Genomic DNA, 17,835 nt, shown 5'->3' on the forward strand with positions numbered 1-17,835 from the left:
TTCTGTGGTTAGTTTTCTGTTGCACATCTAAAGGCTTTCAGTCATGGGAACGAGTGTGGCGACGAAGATCTTTGCTCTGCTTTGTGTTTGTCTTATTTATGGCACTCCTCCTGTACTTCAAGCAGGTAACGTTAAAGGATTTAAAGTTTGTGCATTTGACAGAGAATAACGTAACTGAAAGTAACGAGATTTAAAACGTCATTGAAACGAAAGTAATTAAGTTTGAGAATAAATGCATGCAAATATATATATATATATATATATATATATATATATATATATATATATATATATATATATATATATATATATATATATATATATATATATATATATAGACCCCTTTTGCGCGGACATCACAGAAACGTCACGGCGCTAGCTGGAGGCAAAACAAACAGAAAACTGGAGGCGGCTAATACAAACCAACACAGGGTCGGCTACTCAGGGAGCTTAAAATGTCGTCTTGTTGTGTTGTTGGTTGCCAGAATCGACGGAGAACATTTTATATACATTGTTGTGATTAATTGTGACCGGAATTTAAGAACATGGTAAGAAAGAATAAATACAGAAAGTTTATAATTAATTTGCAGTCTTCAGAATTTTTATTTCTAGAAAATATTTACATCTTAATAATAATTTTACTGTAATGGCACTCTTTATTTAATCTACGGATTTATACGCTGACAGTTTCTCTTTACTATACACGCTCGGTTTCTCTATCAGGTAAGTGTAGATGTCAGGCCACTCAATCGGAGGTAATCCTGTCAGATCGTCCATCCAATGTACGGGTCGACCAATCTGGTTCCGTCCGTTAAAGTTAACTTTTTCAAATAATTATCGCGGTCCCGGACAGTGAGTGACCTTAAATATTCAGATAAAGCAGATATATTAAGATTTTCTCCAGCCACTGATAAAAAAACAACCTAAGAAAACTCGCTAGCTACCGTCTGTTCAAGTGTTGAGGGGAATCTTTCTGCCTCCAGCTAAGCCCCGCCCACACAAATACGTCACCTTGTTTACCAACTCCGTTGAATGCTTGAATCTGATTGGCTGACGAACGTTCTGAGGTGTGCAAGTATATTCTGAAAAAACCAACGGCGAACGTAGTTCCAGGCAGTTGACCGCATTACAGTTCCATATCACTTGGCATAGTTAATAGTAATAACGGTCTCGCAGAAAAAGGTGTTAGCCTAGCGACTTAAAGGCTACACATGACATTTCTCACTAGCTAGACCGCGCTCTGTACAGACGTTGCAGCAGAAGAGTGTTTAGACACGCACAGAGGTGAGAGAGAGAAAGAGAAAGAGAAAGAGAGAGCTTGTGTGAATTAGGCTCTCTCTTTCTCTTTCTATCTCTCTCTCTCCCTCTCTCTCTTTGTGTGTGTCTCTGTCGCTCTCGCTCTCTTTCTGATAACTTCATTAATAAATGCATTAGTAGAATACTATCAACGGCTCAAGCCTCCACTACCAGCTTTAAAACGACGTTTTGGTAACAGCAAAAGAGGAATTGGATGAGATGCGGAAGAAATAGTCCTACTTACAATAGCGAACTGGACGAATCCCTTTAAATAAATCATCGGGTCTTGTGGTGTGGTAACCGTAGTATAAGCGGGATAACTGACTCCGGGCCGTTAAATTATTAGAATAATAAATGCACACCCGAGATGTAACGGCCACACGATCCGCTTCCCGTCATGACCGCATCACCACCTCAGGTGTGAATTATTTCAAATTCAACGGCCCGTCGTCAATTATTCCCTATATATATATGTGTGTATATATATATATATATATATATATATATATATATATATATATATATATATATATATATATATATATATATATATATATATATATATATAGGCTACAGAGAAAACGTTCCAGCCTATATATATATATATATATATATATATATATATATATATATATATATATATATATATATATATATATATATATATATATATATATTATAACCAGTAAAAGCGTTGCAGATGTTTTTACGATTAGGAGTCCAGATACAAACACACGCACACAATCAATGCCAACTGTATAAAGCAAAAGCCGGATTGGCATTTTATTTATTTTTTTAGGTCCAAAAAGAGGACATGTCCTGGGAAATAAAGCGTCTTCACACACAGGCGAAACTTAATAGAGAAGTGTTATACCTCTAAATAAAGACAATTTAAATGATCGTCTTTCACACTTTAATGCCATTTGAATGGAATATACACGCTCGGTTCGTACTGGAATCATGATCAATATCACTTAGGCTCAAACAGAACGAATGTCTGAAGTGATGAGAGAAATATATAAACGATCCAGAGCGGGACTGGAGTTGAAACCGCTGCTCTAGTCTACAGAAATGTAGAGAAGTCTAGTAAATCTACAAACGGAGAAAATTATGTGACGATTGAGCATTAATGATGAACAGCTGCCTTTAAAAAGTGGAATCACAGAACGAAAGAAGAACACAAGAACATCTCGGTTACGTATGTAACGAGATGCTGTGGTTACGTCACCACGTATGGGAACACCTTAGGTGTGACGAATGTCTGAAGCCCTATACCATCCCGCCAATCCTATTGGCCAAATAGCGCTTGGCACCGCCCATGCATGCGTACGCATATATATCTGGTGCCGCGTGCCATTTCACTCAGATTTCATGACTGAAGAAGAAGAATGCTATCAAGGTATGGCACGGCCAGGACCGCAGCATCTCGTTCCCTATTCAGGGAACCATGGTTACATACGTAACCGAGATGTTCCCTTTCATAGGTCACTTCGATGCTGCGGTGACATCACCATGTGTGGGAACGCTATAACATAACGCCTGATGTACCTGATAGCTGGGATCCAAGGAAGCATCTGCTCAAGCGGAGAGAACCCGGGAGCTAGGAGCCATCCTCACATTCAGACTGTAAGACTTGATAAAAGTGCTCAGTAAGGACCAACCTGCCGCAGCACAGATATCATCCAAAGAAGATCCACTGAGAAAAGCTTGAGAAGAAGCCACAGCTCTTGTGGAATGAGCTTTAACTCCTAAAGGCGAAGCGAGTCCGCGCGCCTCATAGGCTAAATATATTGCCTCCACCAGCCAATGGGACATGCGCTGTTTTGTAACCGCATGGCCTTCATTCTTATGTCCAAAACAGACAAACAGCTGGTCAGACTCACGCCATGGGGCTGTACGATCCACATAAGTCTTTAAAGCTCTACAGGGCAAAGACTTAGATCTCCTGACCCCGCCTCAGCAGGGGGTAAAGCCTCCAGCACCACTTGCTAAAAGCGAAAGGGATAGATACGACCTTGGGAACAAAATTAGACCTTGGCCGCAACAGCACCTTCACAGAGCCCACGCAATCGACTGAGCGCGCGGGAGAGAAGCTTCGCTGTCATCGCGCGAGAGTCCAATTCTATTCCCAGAAGGTTATCCGTTGAGAGGGGATTAAAACACTTCTCTGGAAATTCATGCGTAAGCCCAGGCTGTTTAAATGATTCAGCACAAGATACCAATGAGAGTGTGCTTAAGTCTGTGATTGCGCTAACACCAGCCAATCGCTTAAGTAGTTCAAAACACGAATGCCCTGGAGCCGCAACGGGGCCAGAGCTGCGTCCATGCACTTTGAGAAAGCACTGATACGCTTTGCCCTCTAAAGCGAATATGAGAAATTTCCTGCATCTCTTGATGATCTGAATATGAAAGAAAAAATGCATCCTTCAGATCGACCGTGACAAACCAATCGTTTAGTTGAATCTGAGACAAAATAGACTTTACCGTCAACATCTTGAATTTGCTCGACCTGAGTGCAAGATTCAGACAGCGTACATCCAAAATGGGTCGTAATCCACCGTCTTTTTTTTTTTTTTGGTACCACAAAATAATGGCTGTAAAACCCTGCCTCCATCTGAGAGGGGTGTACTTCTATAGCCCCTTTGCTCAGCAGAGTCGACATCTCCTGTCGCAGCACCGCTATTTCCATCGGTTTCACCACCGTGGAAAGAATTCTGGGGAAAGGAGGCGGGCCTTTTCGAAACTGAATGGTGTATCCGTGACAATTTGTGCGTAACACCCATTAAGAAATGTCGGGCAAGCGTTCCCACACGGCCCGAAACAATACTAGCGGTCTCAAAATTTCCGCTTCCTGCAACGCTGTCATACACGTTAAAATGTCCGGGCACGAAAAGCTTGTGTTGTTCGTGCACAGGGGAAGTGTATGCGCAAGAGCCGTTGCATCTCGTTGTGTATAATCCTGAAACGTGTCCACAGCAGGAATTAGGCCAACAGATTGAACATCGGGCTCTGTAACTCCAAACGTTCCCTCAGACACTCTGACCCATTTATGATGGCTCGCACAGCCGCTGCTAGCGAAAAAGCGGCGGCTGTGCGAGCCATCATAAATGGGTTAGAGTGTCTGAGGGAACGTTTGGCATTACAGCTCAATCCAATGCTGCTCGAAGCGCTGTTTGCTGCGACACAGTCAATGTTAGAGTGTGGGGACTGCAGTGAGAGTGTTGGATGCGCATTAGCAGTCCAAAAGCGCTCTCTGAAGGAGGGCACAGTCCCTGGCAAACATGAAGGAAAGAGCATGCGACAAACTTGCTGCGTTCCGTTGTGTATAATCCTGAAGCGTATCCACGGCAGGATTTAATCCAACAAGATAAACATCGGGCCACGCCGCTAGCGAGAACGCGGCAGCTGTGTGAGCCGTCATACACTGGCCATCCTTGCCAGCCTCTTGCGCCGTTCCTCAAACTCTGAAGGCTGGATTGTGCTGAGGGGCGCTCAAATGATAGCTCAGTTCAAAGACACTCGAGGTGCCTTTGCTGTGAGACAGTCAATGTTAGAGCGTGGGGGTTGAGGACGAGAGGCTCTCCACCGCGTTTATCCATCACGCGGGTAGCCACATAAATAGCTCACTGAGGAAGGGGAGGCGCGTTCCTCCTGTCCGCTCGGAGGGAGAGAACTGCGTATGCCGGCCAGAGTTTACTCTGAGTTCGAAGCCGCATTTGGACAAACATAGTTGAAAAGCAAATCTGCTGATTAATGCGCTCGGGTGGGGAAGAGCGAGCAAGTGGAAACTCCAGTGCATCACTGTATTCATAGTCAAGCCGCACATATCGCCCCTAACCAACACCTCGTACGGGGCCTCGGCGACCGCAGAAGCGAAACGGTGGGGGTTAAACGCGAGGCGACTTATAGAAATACACTCCAGAGCGCGGATTCTTTCTCTTTTTTTTAATTTTTTTTTTATTGTAGCCGTAGGCTATCACGGAGAGAACATGTAGAGAGACTGCAAACGAACCTCTCATGAATGCCTCCTCGTGATAAACCCATTATACGGCTCTTACCTTTCGTTGACTCATCGCGTCCACGGAGAGGAGTAGACTTCTCTTAAGAATCGCTGGAGAAAGCGAGAGGAATTTTAAGGGCACAGAAGATTCGCTTCATTTACTGAAGGAATGAAATCTGAGTGAAATGGCGCGCGGCACCAGGTATATGATGCGTACGCATGCATGGGCGGTGCCAAGCGCTATTTGGCCAATAGGATTGGCGGGATGGTATAGGGCTTCAGACATTCGTCACACCGAAGGTGTTCCCATACGTGGTGACGTCAACGCAGCATCGAAGTAACCTATGAAAGGGAACTACAACTGACTTCAGACACAGAAGATGACATCAGCTGAAATATAGAAGACTTTAAATCTCTCAAGATCTGATTAAACAGATTTACCAGCTTCTCATTATTGACTTTATTTCTGTCAGACTTCTAGAGAAACTCTTATTGAGAATTAACAGAGGTTTAGATGTTAAATGAAATCACCATCATGGACACCAATGTGTGCTTCTGTTGTGCTCTTGACCCTTGAGTTAATGGTGTTGTATGCTGGATGATCAAACTGAGTGTTCGTTAAAAACACATTTAGCTTAGCCAGCAAAACCAAAAAATAAATAAGTAAATAAATAAAACAGATGTGGGCAGGTGATTCATCAATCTCATTTGAAGTTTAATTTCTGATTTTTATGGCTTTAGTGTGTTTAAGCATCACTGTGAATATCAGCGAACATGAAGGCTTTACAGATCATTTTGTGAACAAAATGTTTTCATGTGAAGTGATGCAAAGACCACAAACATCCAGAATCAGCAATATGGTTCTCTACAATGGTGACAGTCAACAACATCCTTAATGCTGCAATGCATGCTGGGATACATGGGTATGTCTTGTACTGTGCTGATAACCACATTCAGTGCAGCGTTTTGTTGATTCACCGTCGTTGAGACTCTTATTGCTGATCCTTGAGGTCTGAGCTCTTTGAATTGCTACAGACGAAAACTTTTTGTGCACAGTGATTTTTAAGTTATTTAAATCTGATTTTTATAGTACTATAAGATTTTAAGTTGTAAACAATGCTAAAGCAATGCAACAGTAATTTAATCAGGAATTGAACTTTAAATGAAATCAGTGGGTTATCTGTCCACAACTTTCCCTGCCCACATTGGCATGCAATTTGGATTATGGATTACATAAAATGAAAATTTAGGATGAATTTTTTTGTTCTGCAAAGGCATTCCATGCGAGGTCAGAGAAATATTTTTTTCTTAGTTCAGAGCAATGGTTTGGGAAATATGGTATAATGTGTTACAAAATTGAGAAAAAAATCTGTCACTGCTTTCTCCTTCACTTTACTTGTCTTTAAACTAGTGAATAGTTTTGCATTCATATTTTATTGCTCTTTATTGCAGAGAAACACTCGCTGTATTACATTTACACAGGTTTGTCCAAACCTGTCGATCTGCCGGGCATCTATGAATTCACTGCTATGGGTCTGCTAGATGACAGACAGATCGACTATTACAATAGTGAAGAACAGAAGAAGATTCCCAAACAGATCTGGATGAAGGAGAAAATGCAGGAGGATTACTGGGAAAAGGGAACCCAGTCAAGAAAGAGCAAAGAGCAGTGGTTTAATGTGAATATCAACATTCTGATGAAACGCATGAGACACAGTGAATCAGGTGAGGATCGTTCATGCAGTTTAAACTGCATATGTTATGATCAATTGATTTATATTGCAGTTTTCCCCAGTTCTTTACATACTGAAATTGGTGCTTGAAAATCAATCATCAAAATCAGAAGCTCATGTACCAAATCCCTCGAGCAAGTCTGCACAGTTTCTACTTACACTAAACTTAAGTCTCTACATGAGGCACAATGTTCAAAATTACAATCTCTTGAGAAATGTAACCTTTGGAGAACCCTAAAATCCCTTAGGAAACCAACAGCAATAACAATGGCAAGCTCTTTCCAGCAGTTGATGAGACTCAATCCTGGTGGATGTGGACGGTGTTACACACAAAACAGATCATACTGTCAGTCACACTGGTTTTGTTACTGTAGTGTTTTCAAGTGCGTTACTGTAACAATCTTTAACAAACAGATGTTGCCACACTGTAAATGACATGAAGGCAAACGACATAAAGTATAAAGCCTATGATGTGTTTTTTGTTGGGGATATCAATGTTGGTTTGACTAGTGTTTGCATTTGCTTGAGATTTGTGTTTCACATTCTGTGTTTGTGGTTTTGTAGTTTGTGTAAGTGATTAGGAAACATCTCACATTGTCATCTCAAGAACATTTTAATTTGTGTCCATTTCAGATGTCCATATTCTTCAGTGGAGAGTTGGTTGTGAAGTTGAGAAGCAGGGAGATGAAGTGAAGTTTTCCAAAGGCGTTTATGAGTTCAGTTATGATGGAGAAAACTTTCTGTCTTTTGATGATGAAGAGTCTCAGTGGGTCGCTCCTGTCGCTGAAGCTCTTCCAACCAAGAGGAAGTGGGATAATGTGCCCATCCTAAACCAGTACACCAAAGGATACCTGGAGAAAGAGTGTGTGGACTGGCTCAACAAATTCAGAGACTATGAAGATGAGGAGCTCAAAAAGGGCTGTGAGTAAATTAATTATGTTTGATGCACTGCCGAAGACGGCACTAATTGATCAACTGATTCCTGTGTTTCCAGCTCCCCCAGAAGTTCATGTTTTTGCAAGGAAATCCACCAAAACCAAATTGAAACTCATCTGTACGGCCACCGGATTCTACCCCAGAGACGGGATGATGGCCATTAGGAAATATCGCTCACCTCTGCCCGAAAATGAGGTTGAATCCACAGGAATCAGACCAAACCATGATGGCTCCTACCAGATGAGGAGGAGTGTGGAAATCAACAAGGATGAAGAAGCAGAATATGATTGTTTTGTGTCCCACAAGAGTATGAAAGAACCAGTTATCATCGCATGGGGTAGGCAAACTGAAAGCATTAATTCAATTGTGATGTGCATCATAATGCTTAGAATCTAAACATTATTAATGGTGTTTTCCAGGACAACAGGAGACAACTACTGAATCATTGACTGCCAGTGTCGCTTCTACTGAAGAACCTGCTGGTATGATTCGTCTATTGCTCTGTTACCAAGCAAACTTGAGATATGAGTTTAATGTTTCACTGTTTCTCCAACAGGACGAGAGAATGCTGGCGAAGCACCAAACAGCACTGCGACCATGTTCATATTCTCTCTCTCGCTCATATTTCATTTCATCTGGATATTTTGAAGCGGTTTCTTAATGCACTCACCTTACAGCATCATCAGCAAATTGTTCATTTATTTGCAAATGCATTTTAATTAATTTAGACGGCAAAGAGCAATACAAATGATTTTATTTTTTTACAGGAATTCAATGACAGCTTAAACAGACAATAACTAATCATGCAAGACAAACTGAGTGTTATTATTTCTTCCCACTGTCAGAATACAATCAAGTTGAATAACTAATGTCTGCTACTCCTTAATTATTTAAATGATTGAATTACTTACTATATCTGTAAACATGTTAAGAACATGCAAATAAAACCATGATCTAACAAACTCTATTTTTGTGGAATAATTTTTCATTGTAAATATATGATTGATTAATGTCCTTATGAACAATTAATAGTTTATCAACATATCAACATCATCATTCAATGGCTGTGTGAAGTGGCTGGATATTGTCAGGAACTGGGACACACAGTCGTATACATTGATCCAGAGCATCCCAAACATGTCCAGTGAGTCTGCTGGCCATGCAACAACTGGGATGTTTTCAGCTTCCAGGAACTGGAAATATCTGAGAAGAAACACAATGAGCTGTATTAGCAACTAGGGGTTGGAGGGGAAAATATTATGCAAGTTATGACAAAACAAAACAGAATCAAATAAAATGTAAAACAAACTGACAGAAACAGACACAGAAAGAGGAGAGAGCAGGCCTATGGATATATCATGGTCTAAAGAGTAGAGGGCGCTGTTGAGTCAAACCAACATGATTTGGCTGAAAGAGAAGAGATGGGCCAAACACTTAATAGTCCTTCTGTAAACAGGACAGGGTTTCCTTTAATAGGCCTAATGGTGAATGAAGGTTTCTCAGGGGAGAACAAGTGGTCCCTCGTCCCCTTAGCTGAGCTCTCAAACAGAGACGAGCTTCAGCACAACTGGACACCACAACTGATGGTGGTTCAACGACCAGCTGTCAAGGCCGTCACTGGATTTCAAAATGGCTGGATCCATCGTACAAGGAACCCTGAACAGAGTATTTGACTTTCTGTGTCAGTGTCATGGATGAGTCCTCTCCCGGTGTCTGAACCCCGGACATTATCAGGAAGGCTATTCCAGAGTTTGGGAGCCAAATGTGAGAAAGCTCTACCTCCTTTAGTGGAATTTGCTATCCTTGGATCTACCAAAAGTTTTGTGACCTTAGGGTGCGTGATGGGTTGTAGCGTGGTATAAGGCTAGTTAGGTACGCTGGAGCTAAACCATTTAGGGCCTTATAGGTAAGTAATGATAATTTGTAACTGATACGGAACTTAATAGGTAGCCAGTGCAGAGACTGTAAAATTGGAGTAATATGATCATATTTTCTTGACCTGGTAAGGACTCTAGCTGCTGCATTTTGGACGACCTGTAGCTTGTTTATTGACGAAGCAGGACAACCACCTAGAAGTGCATTACAATAGTCCAGTCTAGAGGTCATGAATGCATGAACTAGCTTTTCTGCATCAGAAACAGGTAACATGTTTCGTAGCTTGGCAATGTTTCTAAGATGGAAGAATGCAATTTTTGTAACATTGGAAATATGATTTTCAAAAAACAAGTTGCTGTCTAATATAACACCCAGATTTCTGACTGTAGAGGAAGTAACAGTACATCCGTCTAGTTACAAACCGTAGTCTACTAGATTCTGTGTAGTGTTTTTTGGTCCAATAAGTAACATCTCTGTCTAATCCGAATTTAATAGGAAATTATTGGTCATCCAATCTTGCAATGCAAGCGATAGAAAGTTGCAGGAAGAAAAACTTTATTGAAGAAATTGGGATAGATTAATATAATATGTAACACCACTGAAGAATTCACTCATAAAATAATTGGATCAAAAAGAAAGAAAGTAGTCCCAGTGGACAAACGTGTTTAGTCAAGCAATTAACACTAGGAGTAACATCAGTGGAAAAAATATATATTTTATACTGAAAAAATATTAAGAGTAATAATACGTTCAAAACTCAATGCAGAATTTGTAAATCAGTTGCAGAAGAAACACATTAGTATGGGGCACAGTAAGGGAAATGGGAGGAATACAATGGAGAAAGAACAGCAGTGCCCAGTTAGAGAGCAGAAATGCTAGCTCAAGTGCGTAAGAAAAAAGTGTGAAGGATAACAGACATTAGACAAACAAGAAACCATATCATACAAGTCATACTGACTGCAGTTCATTAAGACAAAACTGGGATAATAAGTGAACTAATTAAGCGGTTTGTTGACCAGTCCTGCCAAGGAAGTATCCTGGACATTGAAAAACTCCTTCAGCGTGCAAGGTCTCTGTGCGTGACGACTTTTTCAGATGACGAATACGAAGAAACACTTGTGAACATTTCAGACTCAGTGTGCAATGGTCTTTATAATCTTATCAAATGGATTACATTAATGACTGTGACATGTAGCCATCATGCATTATCTGCGAGAGAAACAAGTGACATTCTGACATGCTTTCTGTGAGTATCAGACGGTTTAGTTTAGTGTGGTTTAGCAGCGGCGGTCACTGTTTTATCTCCATAGCAACTACAGCTAAGACGCGCGTGGCCGCTAACTCGGCTCAGCAGTAAAACCACTTCCTGTTCATGTTTTAACAAGTCATTTCTCATCATGAGTGTTGATGTGGCTTCATAAATAGGCCTAGATGTGTCCGGCCTGCGGGACTGTTGTTCCAATTCCTGTTTCTACCGCAGGTCACAGGTTGTTTTATTAATTATTTCATTATTCACAAAGCTCCACAGCATCACCGCTCCTGTGCAGATGAAGTGAAGTAAGAAACAGTTTCAGCAGAAACAATGCAGCTGGAGGAGTGTGTGGGCACTGGAATCTCTGCGGGTTTGACTGTGCGTGGGAGACAAAGTTTATTGTCATTTTTAGCTTGTGTGGTGAGAGATGAGATGAGACGACCTGTCTGCAGAAGCCACAGTGAACGTTTAACACTGTCATGGTGACAAACACTTGAGACGAGACACAAAACACTTCCTCAGAGGACAGCTTTAACAATAGAGATCAGGCTCTCAAACTTTCTCCCACTAGTCTAGATGTACAGTTTAACCAGTAACCTCTACTCTCTGTAAAGCAGTTTGAACACAATATTCACTGTTTATTTTGTCTCATTTAAACTAGGCAGACGGTCCAAACACACTGCGCACATTATTTTGCTGTAAACTGGTTACCAATCAAATTTAGAACTGTTTTTAAAACTTTAACCTTAGTTTTTGAATCCCTACATAATCAAGCCCCATCAAATTTTCCAAAAGCAATCTCCATTCACAAACCAAACAGGTCCCTATAGGATCCAATCATCTTGGATTGGGCACTGAATTGATCAAGCCTTCACTGTTGCTGATCTATGGAACAAATTACCAATTTCTGCTAGAACTGCATCCTCTTTACCATTTTATAAGTAGCCTATCTGTTTCAAAACATCTATTTTCAGTAGCTTTTATAAATGTATCTTGTGCTTTCTTATATTGTGTTTTCCTATTTGTCTAATTTTAGTTGTACAAGCACTGCTCAACTGGGAGTTGTGTTTAAAGTGATTTAAAGAAAGAAAGAAAGAAAAAGAAAGTACAGACAGTAAATTATTCCGCCTGGGCGGCTGCGAGATCCCACGCCACCTTCATAAATGACAACATGCAAAAAACACGTCACGTCTGAGCAGATCTGTGTGGAATAATGAGCGCTTTATTGAGCTTTTTTTGTAATTAACCAAATGAACCGAATTAATTTAATCCTAACTATAAAAGTCTTTTAGTAGCCTATAGCCATAATCGCACGTCCTAGTTGCGTGTGCAAGATAGAGTAAACACATCCTTCGCGTGCGCGCGCGCGCGCTGAGAGACACGGAGTGAGCTCGCGCACATCCTCTCCATCCGCGTCATTAATATCGTCCGTCTTAATGACGGGAATAGATGCGTTTCGACAAAATTAGACTGTGATTTATAACACCAAGTTTTAATTGATGATATTCTGCGCTACTGGAGGGAACTTCGGAGGAGATTGACGGAGAATAACCCGAATCATCCACGGTAAAACTGTTCATCTCTCATTCCGATGTATGATACCTGATCCAAAACTCTGATGAATAATATCATCTGATAGATAAATAAACCCATAGTTGTGTTTTCCAACTATGTGGTTAGTCGGTTAATTTGTAGGCTTCGGTAGGTAATATTTTCGTTGTTTATGTGAATAACCGCGATAGGATGGAAAAAACCATATCAAACTTTGATCGATGTTCAGATAAAGCTTTATTCTGTCGAGGAAGCCACAAACACTGTAGTTTAAATGTAGTTTAGATGTTATAATGTACTGTTCTCATGTGAACAACATTGTTTATAAAGCGCGTCAACGGAACGTTTGGCTTCACAATGTTTCACATGTAAGAGGAGAAAACGCGAATAAACCGTTAAGATGACTCTCACACAAACTCGTTGTAAAGATGATGATGTGTGTGTTTGAGTGTGTGATGCTGGTGTCAGGACACCGGTCCTATTCTTCAGTTTGGTGTGTTTGTGTGAGATGTGATGAGGAAATATGTTCAACTCAACGGCGATATAAAGCAGGAAGCGTGTGAATGAAAGAGGAAGATGAGAATCATCGAGATGTTTGCAGAAATGATCAGATACACGTTTAATCAGATACTCGTGAGAAAGTGCAGCAGATCCCCTGTGAACAACTGCTTCCCAATGCGCGAACTATCCTCCATCTGCCCGGAATAGTGTTGATGTTTTTAATATCACATATCATTTAGGATGGATAGTATGCACAGTGAGACGCGGGCTTTGTGTTTGTGTGATCACCTGATGATGATGATGATGAAGGATCCTATGTTCTGTCAGTAGTTATGTCGTGATGGCTCCGCCCCAAAGGAGGCGTTCCCTCGGCCCTGTCTCACCCAAGCGCATCTATAGGAGCCTGTCACTCAAACTGAAGGGCGGGGCTTCCCCCAGTGAGGCGGAGCCGTCTGATTGGAGGAGGCGGCTGAGCAGAGGACCAGCCGAGGTAAAAATACACACACACACACACACACACACACACACACACACAGACACATGCACACACATTATATATATATGTATATACATATACCAAACAGTCAGAAGAACACAGACTGTAGGAGAGCAGGTTTGACCAATCGGTGGTCTGCGTTTGCGAGTTAGACTCCTAAAAACAGCTTTGCTCATGTGGTGTGCACAACCACGGATGATTTCATTTCCCGCTCAGGTCGAGCCAGATATATGCGATATACAGCATCGTCATTGATAATATGGTAAGTGTTGCTGTAATGATGGCCGTAGCCAGGCTTTCAATATTAGTGACGTCCAGGGGGTTTCTATAATAGAATTGTGCTATAATAATAATAACCCCTAGAAATACAACTAATTATATACACTAACACCTGAGAAGAGACATGTAGATGAAATGTAGAAATTTAGTTGTTTTTGGAGGGATGCTATTTTTTAGATCATATCCTAATTATTGCATTAAAGTTTGTTAATAATTTAATCAGTTGTTTATTATTCATGCAACCATACATATTGCTGTTATAATTTTTATTTATAATCATTATAAAGCTGATCATTTTCCTTACCAAATGTCATGGACTTTTTTGATCGGAGTGACTATTAACAGGAACTTCACACCAAACGTGTTATTTTCGTTGGAAATATTAGTGTTATTTTCGTCCTAACTGTTAGTTTCAGTGGTGCAGAAGGTCAAACGTGTGTCTTACATCTTTTGATGTGATTGACTCGGGTTCGAATCTGCCTTTTGGCGAACTTTTTTCTCCCATTTCAAATTTCAAATCACATCAGAAAAGCACAACTTTACACTCAATAAGTTATTATTGCATACTGTTTTATAATGTACTCCTGAGGTGCAGATAATAGCCACTATTTGTAATACGTATTATAAATAGCAGAAAATCCTGTTATTTAAACACAGTATAAATAGAATCTATTGCTGTTTCTACTTAGTGTAAATAGCTGCTGCCTTTTTTGATTTAGATTTGAGAGTTTGATTTGACTCTCTGAAGACTGGTTCACTTCAGCAGCGTCTCATTTCACACCACGGACGAGAATCATTCTGAATTATACATGCAGACATTCATATGAGGTGTTTAGCAGCAAATCGGTCAATCAGAGAACAAATGTTATTTTCAAACATGAAAGATTGACCTCATAGCTGGCTAGCGGCCTGATAGTAATAATCTGATGTTATCAAGTCATCTATCACCAAACCACACACACTGATTTATTAGTCTGTTAAAACTCTAAACTTCTCAACTCTAGACAGCAAATATGCTTCTATATGCTTTTTAAATGTATATAATTTAATGTAGTCCTAGTTAACTTCATCTGTATCACACAAAGAGTACCGTTTTTCTGCAGATGCATGAACACATTTAATAATCATTTTATACAGGTTCAGCAAAGCTGAATATATAAATATATATATATAGAGAGAGAGAGAGAGAGAGAGTGTCCTGCTGTCTACATGACCGTGTGTGTGTGTGTGTGTGTGTGTGTGTGTGTAGTACTCGTGTCTGTGGGATGCTCTGGAGAATGAAGACACCCTTGCGGTCCAGCATCTGTTATCCAGAGAGCGAGTTACAGAAGCACAGGTGAACAGCGTCAGTGAACTGGGCCTGGTGCCGCTGGACGTGGCCGCTCTTACCCATAATGCACCACTGCTGCAGGTGCTGGTGAAGGCCGGAGGCAAACACAACCCCACCTGTGAGTGACACACACAAACACACACACACATAGGATAAACGTGATGCAGAATAAACCCAATAAACCCACCACTCAAAACTCACGTTTGAATCATCAGTGACCAATGCTTTCAATATAAAACTGTGAGTCAGAAGCAGACTGTCCTTGTAAAGTTTGAACTGTTTTTTCTACTTTATAGAAACAAGCTTTGAGCACCGACACATTGTAGGTTCAAGAAAACATCGTTTAAATGTTGTGGATTGAAATGTTACATTTAACATACTATAATTATTTTATAAATTATGATTACTCATTCATTGTTAGATATGAAAAAAAAAAAATGTGAAAGAAACCAGAAAGGATTATTGTTAAATTATTAAATAAATTTTAATTAAAAATCTAATAAATTATAATTAATAATGATTACTATTAAATTTTAATTGTTTTAAATCAGTTGATTAGACATGTTTTCTGACTATTAAAATAAAATTAAATGTAATTTGAGTAAATAATTATAGGACATTTTTGTTTTTAATTGTAATAAGTCAAACTGTTAAAGTTTTATGAGTTTAGTCGATTAGATTTTTGGATTATGAAAATCAACCAAGAATCCAGAAATCACCAATCATGGGATTTGTGAGAAAATCAAATGTAAAAAAGAAGAGAATTACATCAGATTTCATCCTTCAGTGGGTTGATGACGTATAAATGCCTCTCGCCGTCCTGCCGCAGTGAGCTCGACCTCTGATTGGTCGCTGAAGCTGGACGAGCTGGTGTCATTGGCCGAGCAGAAGCAGGAGGAGTGGAGGGCGGAGCTTCTGCTGAGAGTGAAGGCGGAGCTTCAGTCACAGACAGACGTGCAGAAGAACGTAGATTTGTGGACGCGGCGTTGGGAACTGTACCGTCGCATGAGAGACAGATTCCAGACGACCGGTACGAACACACACACACACACACACACACACACAGATGTCATGTGACTCATCACACGGGTCTCTCTCTCTCTTAGCTCCGCCCGGGCCGCCCGCCGGAGCCGTCCTGCTGGTGATGAGTAACATCTGTGTGTGTGTACGAGTCTCTGAACCCACCGGTCAGACGCACGGCCTCATCACTCGATACAGAGGTGAGATGTCTTCATACGACCGCAGTCATGTGACTGATGATGTCAGCACTCACCCCTGTGTGTGTGTGTGTGTGTGTGCAGTTGAGTGGAGCTCTTCGTCCTGTTTTCATCCTCTGAGTGGCACTGGATTCATCACAGACACCAGGAGCCCAGAGTTCAGCATCACGGGCCTCCAGACTGTAAGACACAAACAAACTCAGCACTGTCTGATGTACAGATGGGATGTTTCTGACTCGTGTGTGTGTGTGTGTGTGTAGGGTGTGCAGTATTACGTGCGGGTCAGTGCGTATAACGTCAGAGGTTGGGGTCCGTTTGTGAGCAGCAGCCCCCCGTGTGTCGCCCCGTCCAGTGAGTAACGAGAACCATCTCTGTGTTAATAACGTATAATCATCAGTGTATTAATCAATCCAGACCAGATTCACTACCGCTCAAAAGATTAGGGTCTGCATGGTTTCAAATAATTCTGTTATTCAACAAGGACACATTAGACTGGTCAAAAGTGAGGAAATACATTTAGAACAAAAGGGGTTCAAATAAATGCTGTTCTGTTGAACTGTCTATTCATCTGTGAATCCAGACAAATAAAATGTAAAAAACTTGAGCGGTGTGTTTCTAGAGTCGTTTCATACATGAGACACTGAGGAGACACAAGCACAACAGTCAAACACAGTCAGGTTTACACAGAAAAAAAACAGAGGAAAAGCAGGGCAATCGAATGAAAACCTGTAACGAACTACTGCTACTTCATGTTTGCATCATGCTGAAAGCTGCTGCTCATTGTTTTTACACAACATTTCTAGTTAATAAGAATCTTGAATTTGAATTACCTTGACTTTTGAGATTTTTCTTGTATTATGTCTGAACACATAATATGTAGAAGACCTGTTTGTACAATATGTCGCTGTAATTCATGCATCTTTTCTGCGAAGATATTTAACAAGTGCTTTGTGTAACGTTTACATCATGATTATAGCTTCATGTGTGGTGTGCTTGAATAGTTTTCTGTAACTAGAAGGTTTAGGAAAGACAAAGTGACTTGAATCATCTTGTAGTTACATTTTCAAGTTGACTAATCAAAAATAGTGAAAAAAAAAAGAGAATCAGTCATATGTTTAAAAAAAATAAAAAACAAGATTGAATTTTTTTTCCCATTTGCATTTTGGGTTTCTTGACACTATATTCTGAGCACCGTATTACATAATTTGAGGATCTTTGCAGAAATAATGAATCTACAGACTTGTATGAGCGCAGAAGAAGGCAGTAAAGTGAGCGTATATGAGCGTGCACACTGTGCCATCAGCTCAGTTCACAGTGTGGTTTCTGGGTCACCACAGAGCACGCAATCAAGAGACATATGACACACTGC

The 17,835-nt window shown here is 40.6% G+C and overlaps 2 protein-coding genes across 5 annotated transcripts in view; both read left to right on the plus strand.

The window, feature by feature from the left end:
- Positions 1-8,965, plus strand: LOC127952585 (H-2 class I histocompatibility antigen, Q10 alpha chain). The gene is made up of 6 exons (XM_052551223.1): positions 1-125; positions 6,749-7,021; positions 7,663-7,950; positions 8,024-8,302; positions 8,385-8,447; positions 8,522-8,965. The coding sequence occupies exons 1-6, from the start codon at positions 44-46 to the stop codon at positions 8,611-8,613; spliced, it is 1,077 nt and encodes a 358-aa protein (XP_052407183.1). The 5' UTR covers positions 1-43; the 3' UTR covers positions 8,614-8,965.
- Positions 8,966-12,443: 3,478 nt separating this feature from the next.
- LOC127952516 (ankyrin repeat and fibronectin type-III domain-containing protein 1) overlaps positions 12,444-17,835 on the plus strand; it is a 13,684-nt gene continuing 8,292 nt past the window's right edge. Inside the window, exons 1-7 of one of the 4 annotated variants that reach the window (XM_052551025.1) lie at positions 12,444-12,658; positions 13,472-13,634; positions 15,169-15,367; positions 16,079-16,279; positions 16,356-16,469; positions 16,551-16,648; positions 16,727-16,817. In XM_052551025.1, coding sequence (XP_052406985.1) covers positions 13,485-13,634; positions 15,169-15,367; positions 16,079-16,279; positions 16,356-16,469; positions 16,551-16,648; positions 16,727-16,817 — 853 coding nt within the window. In that variant the 5' untranslated portion in view covers positions 12,444-12,658; positions 13,472-13,484. Of the gene's footprint in view, positions 12,659-13,471; positions 13,635-15,168; positions 15,368-16,036; positions 16,280-16,355; positions 16,470-16,550; positions 16,649-16,726; positions 16,818-17,835 lie in introns of those variants that run through there. The other 3 variants (XM_052551022.1, XM_052551023.1, XM_052551026.1) reach the window with 3 other exon arrangements.

This window comes from Carassius gibelio, chromosome B3 (genome assembly GCF_023724105.1).
Source record: "Carassius gibelio isolate Cgi1373 ecotype wild population from Czech Republic chromosome B3, carGib1.2-hapl.c, whole genome shotgun sequence".
NCBI lineage: Eukaryota > Metazoa > Chordata > Actinopteri > Cypriniformes > Cyprinidae > Carassius > Carassius gibelio.

Excerpts from the sequence above, each read along its gene's own strand:
- LOC127952585 (XM_052551223.1), top strand. The coding sequence starts at position 44 with ATGGGAACGAGTGTGGCGACGAAGATCTTTGCTCTGCTTTGTGTTTGT. Across the intron at positions 126-6,748 it reads TCCTCCTGTACTTCAAGCAG|AGAAACACTCGCTGTATTAC; the intron begins GTAACGTTAAAG and ends TCTTTATTGCAG. Across the intron at positions 7,022-7,662 it reads CATGAGACACAGTGAATCAG|ATGTCCATATTCTTCAGTGG; the intron begins GTGAGGATCGTT and ends TGTCCATTTCAG.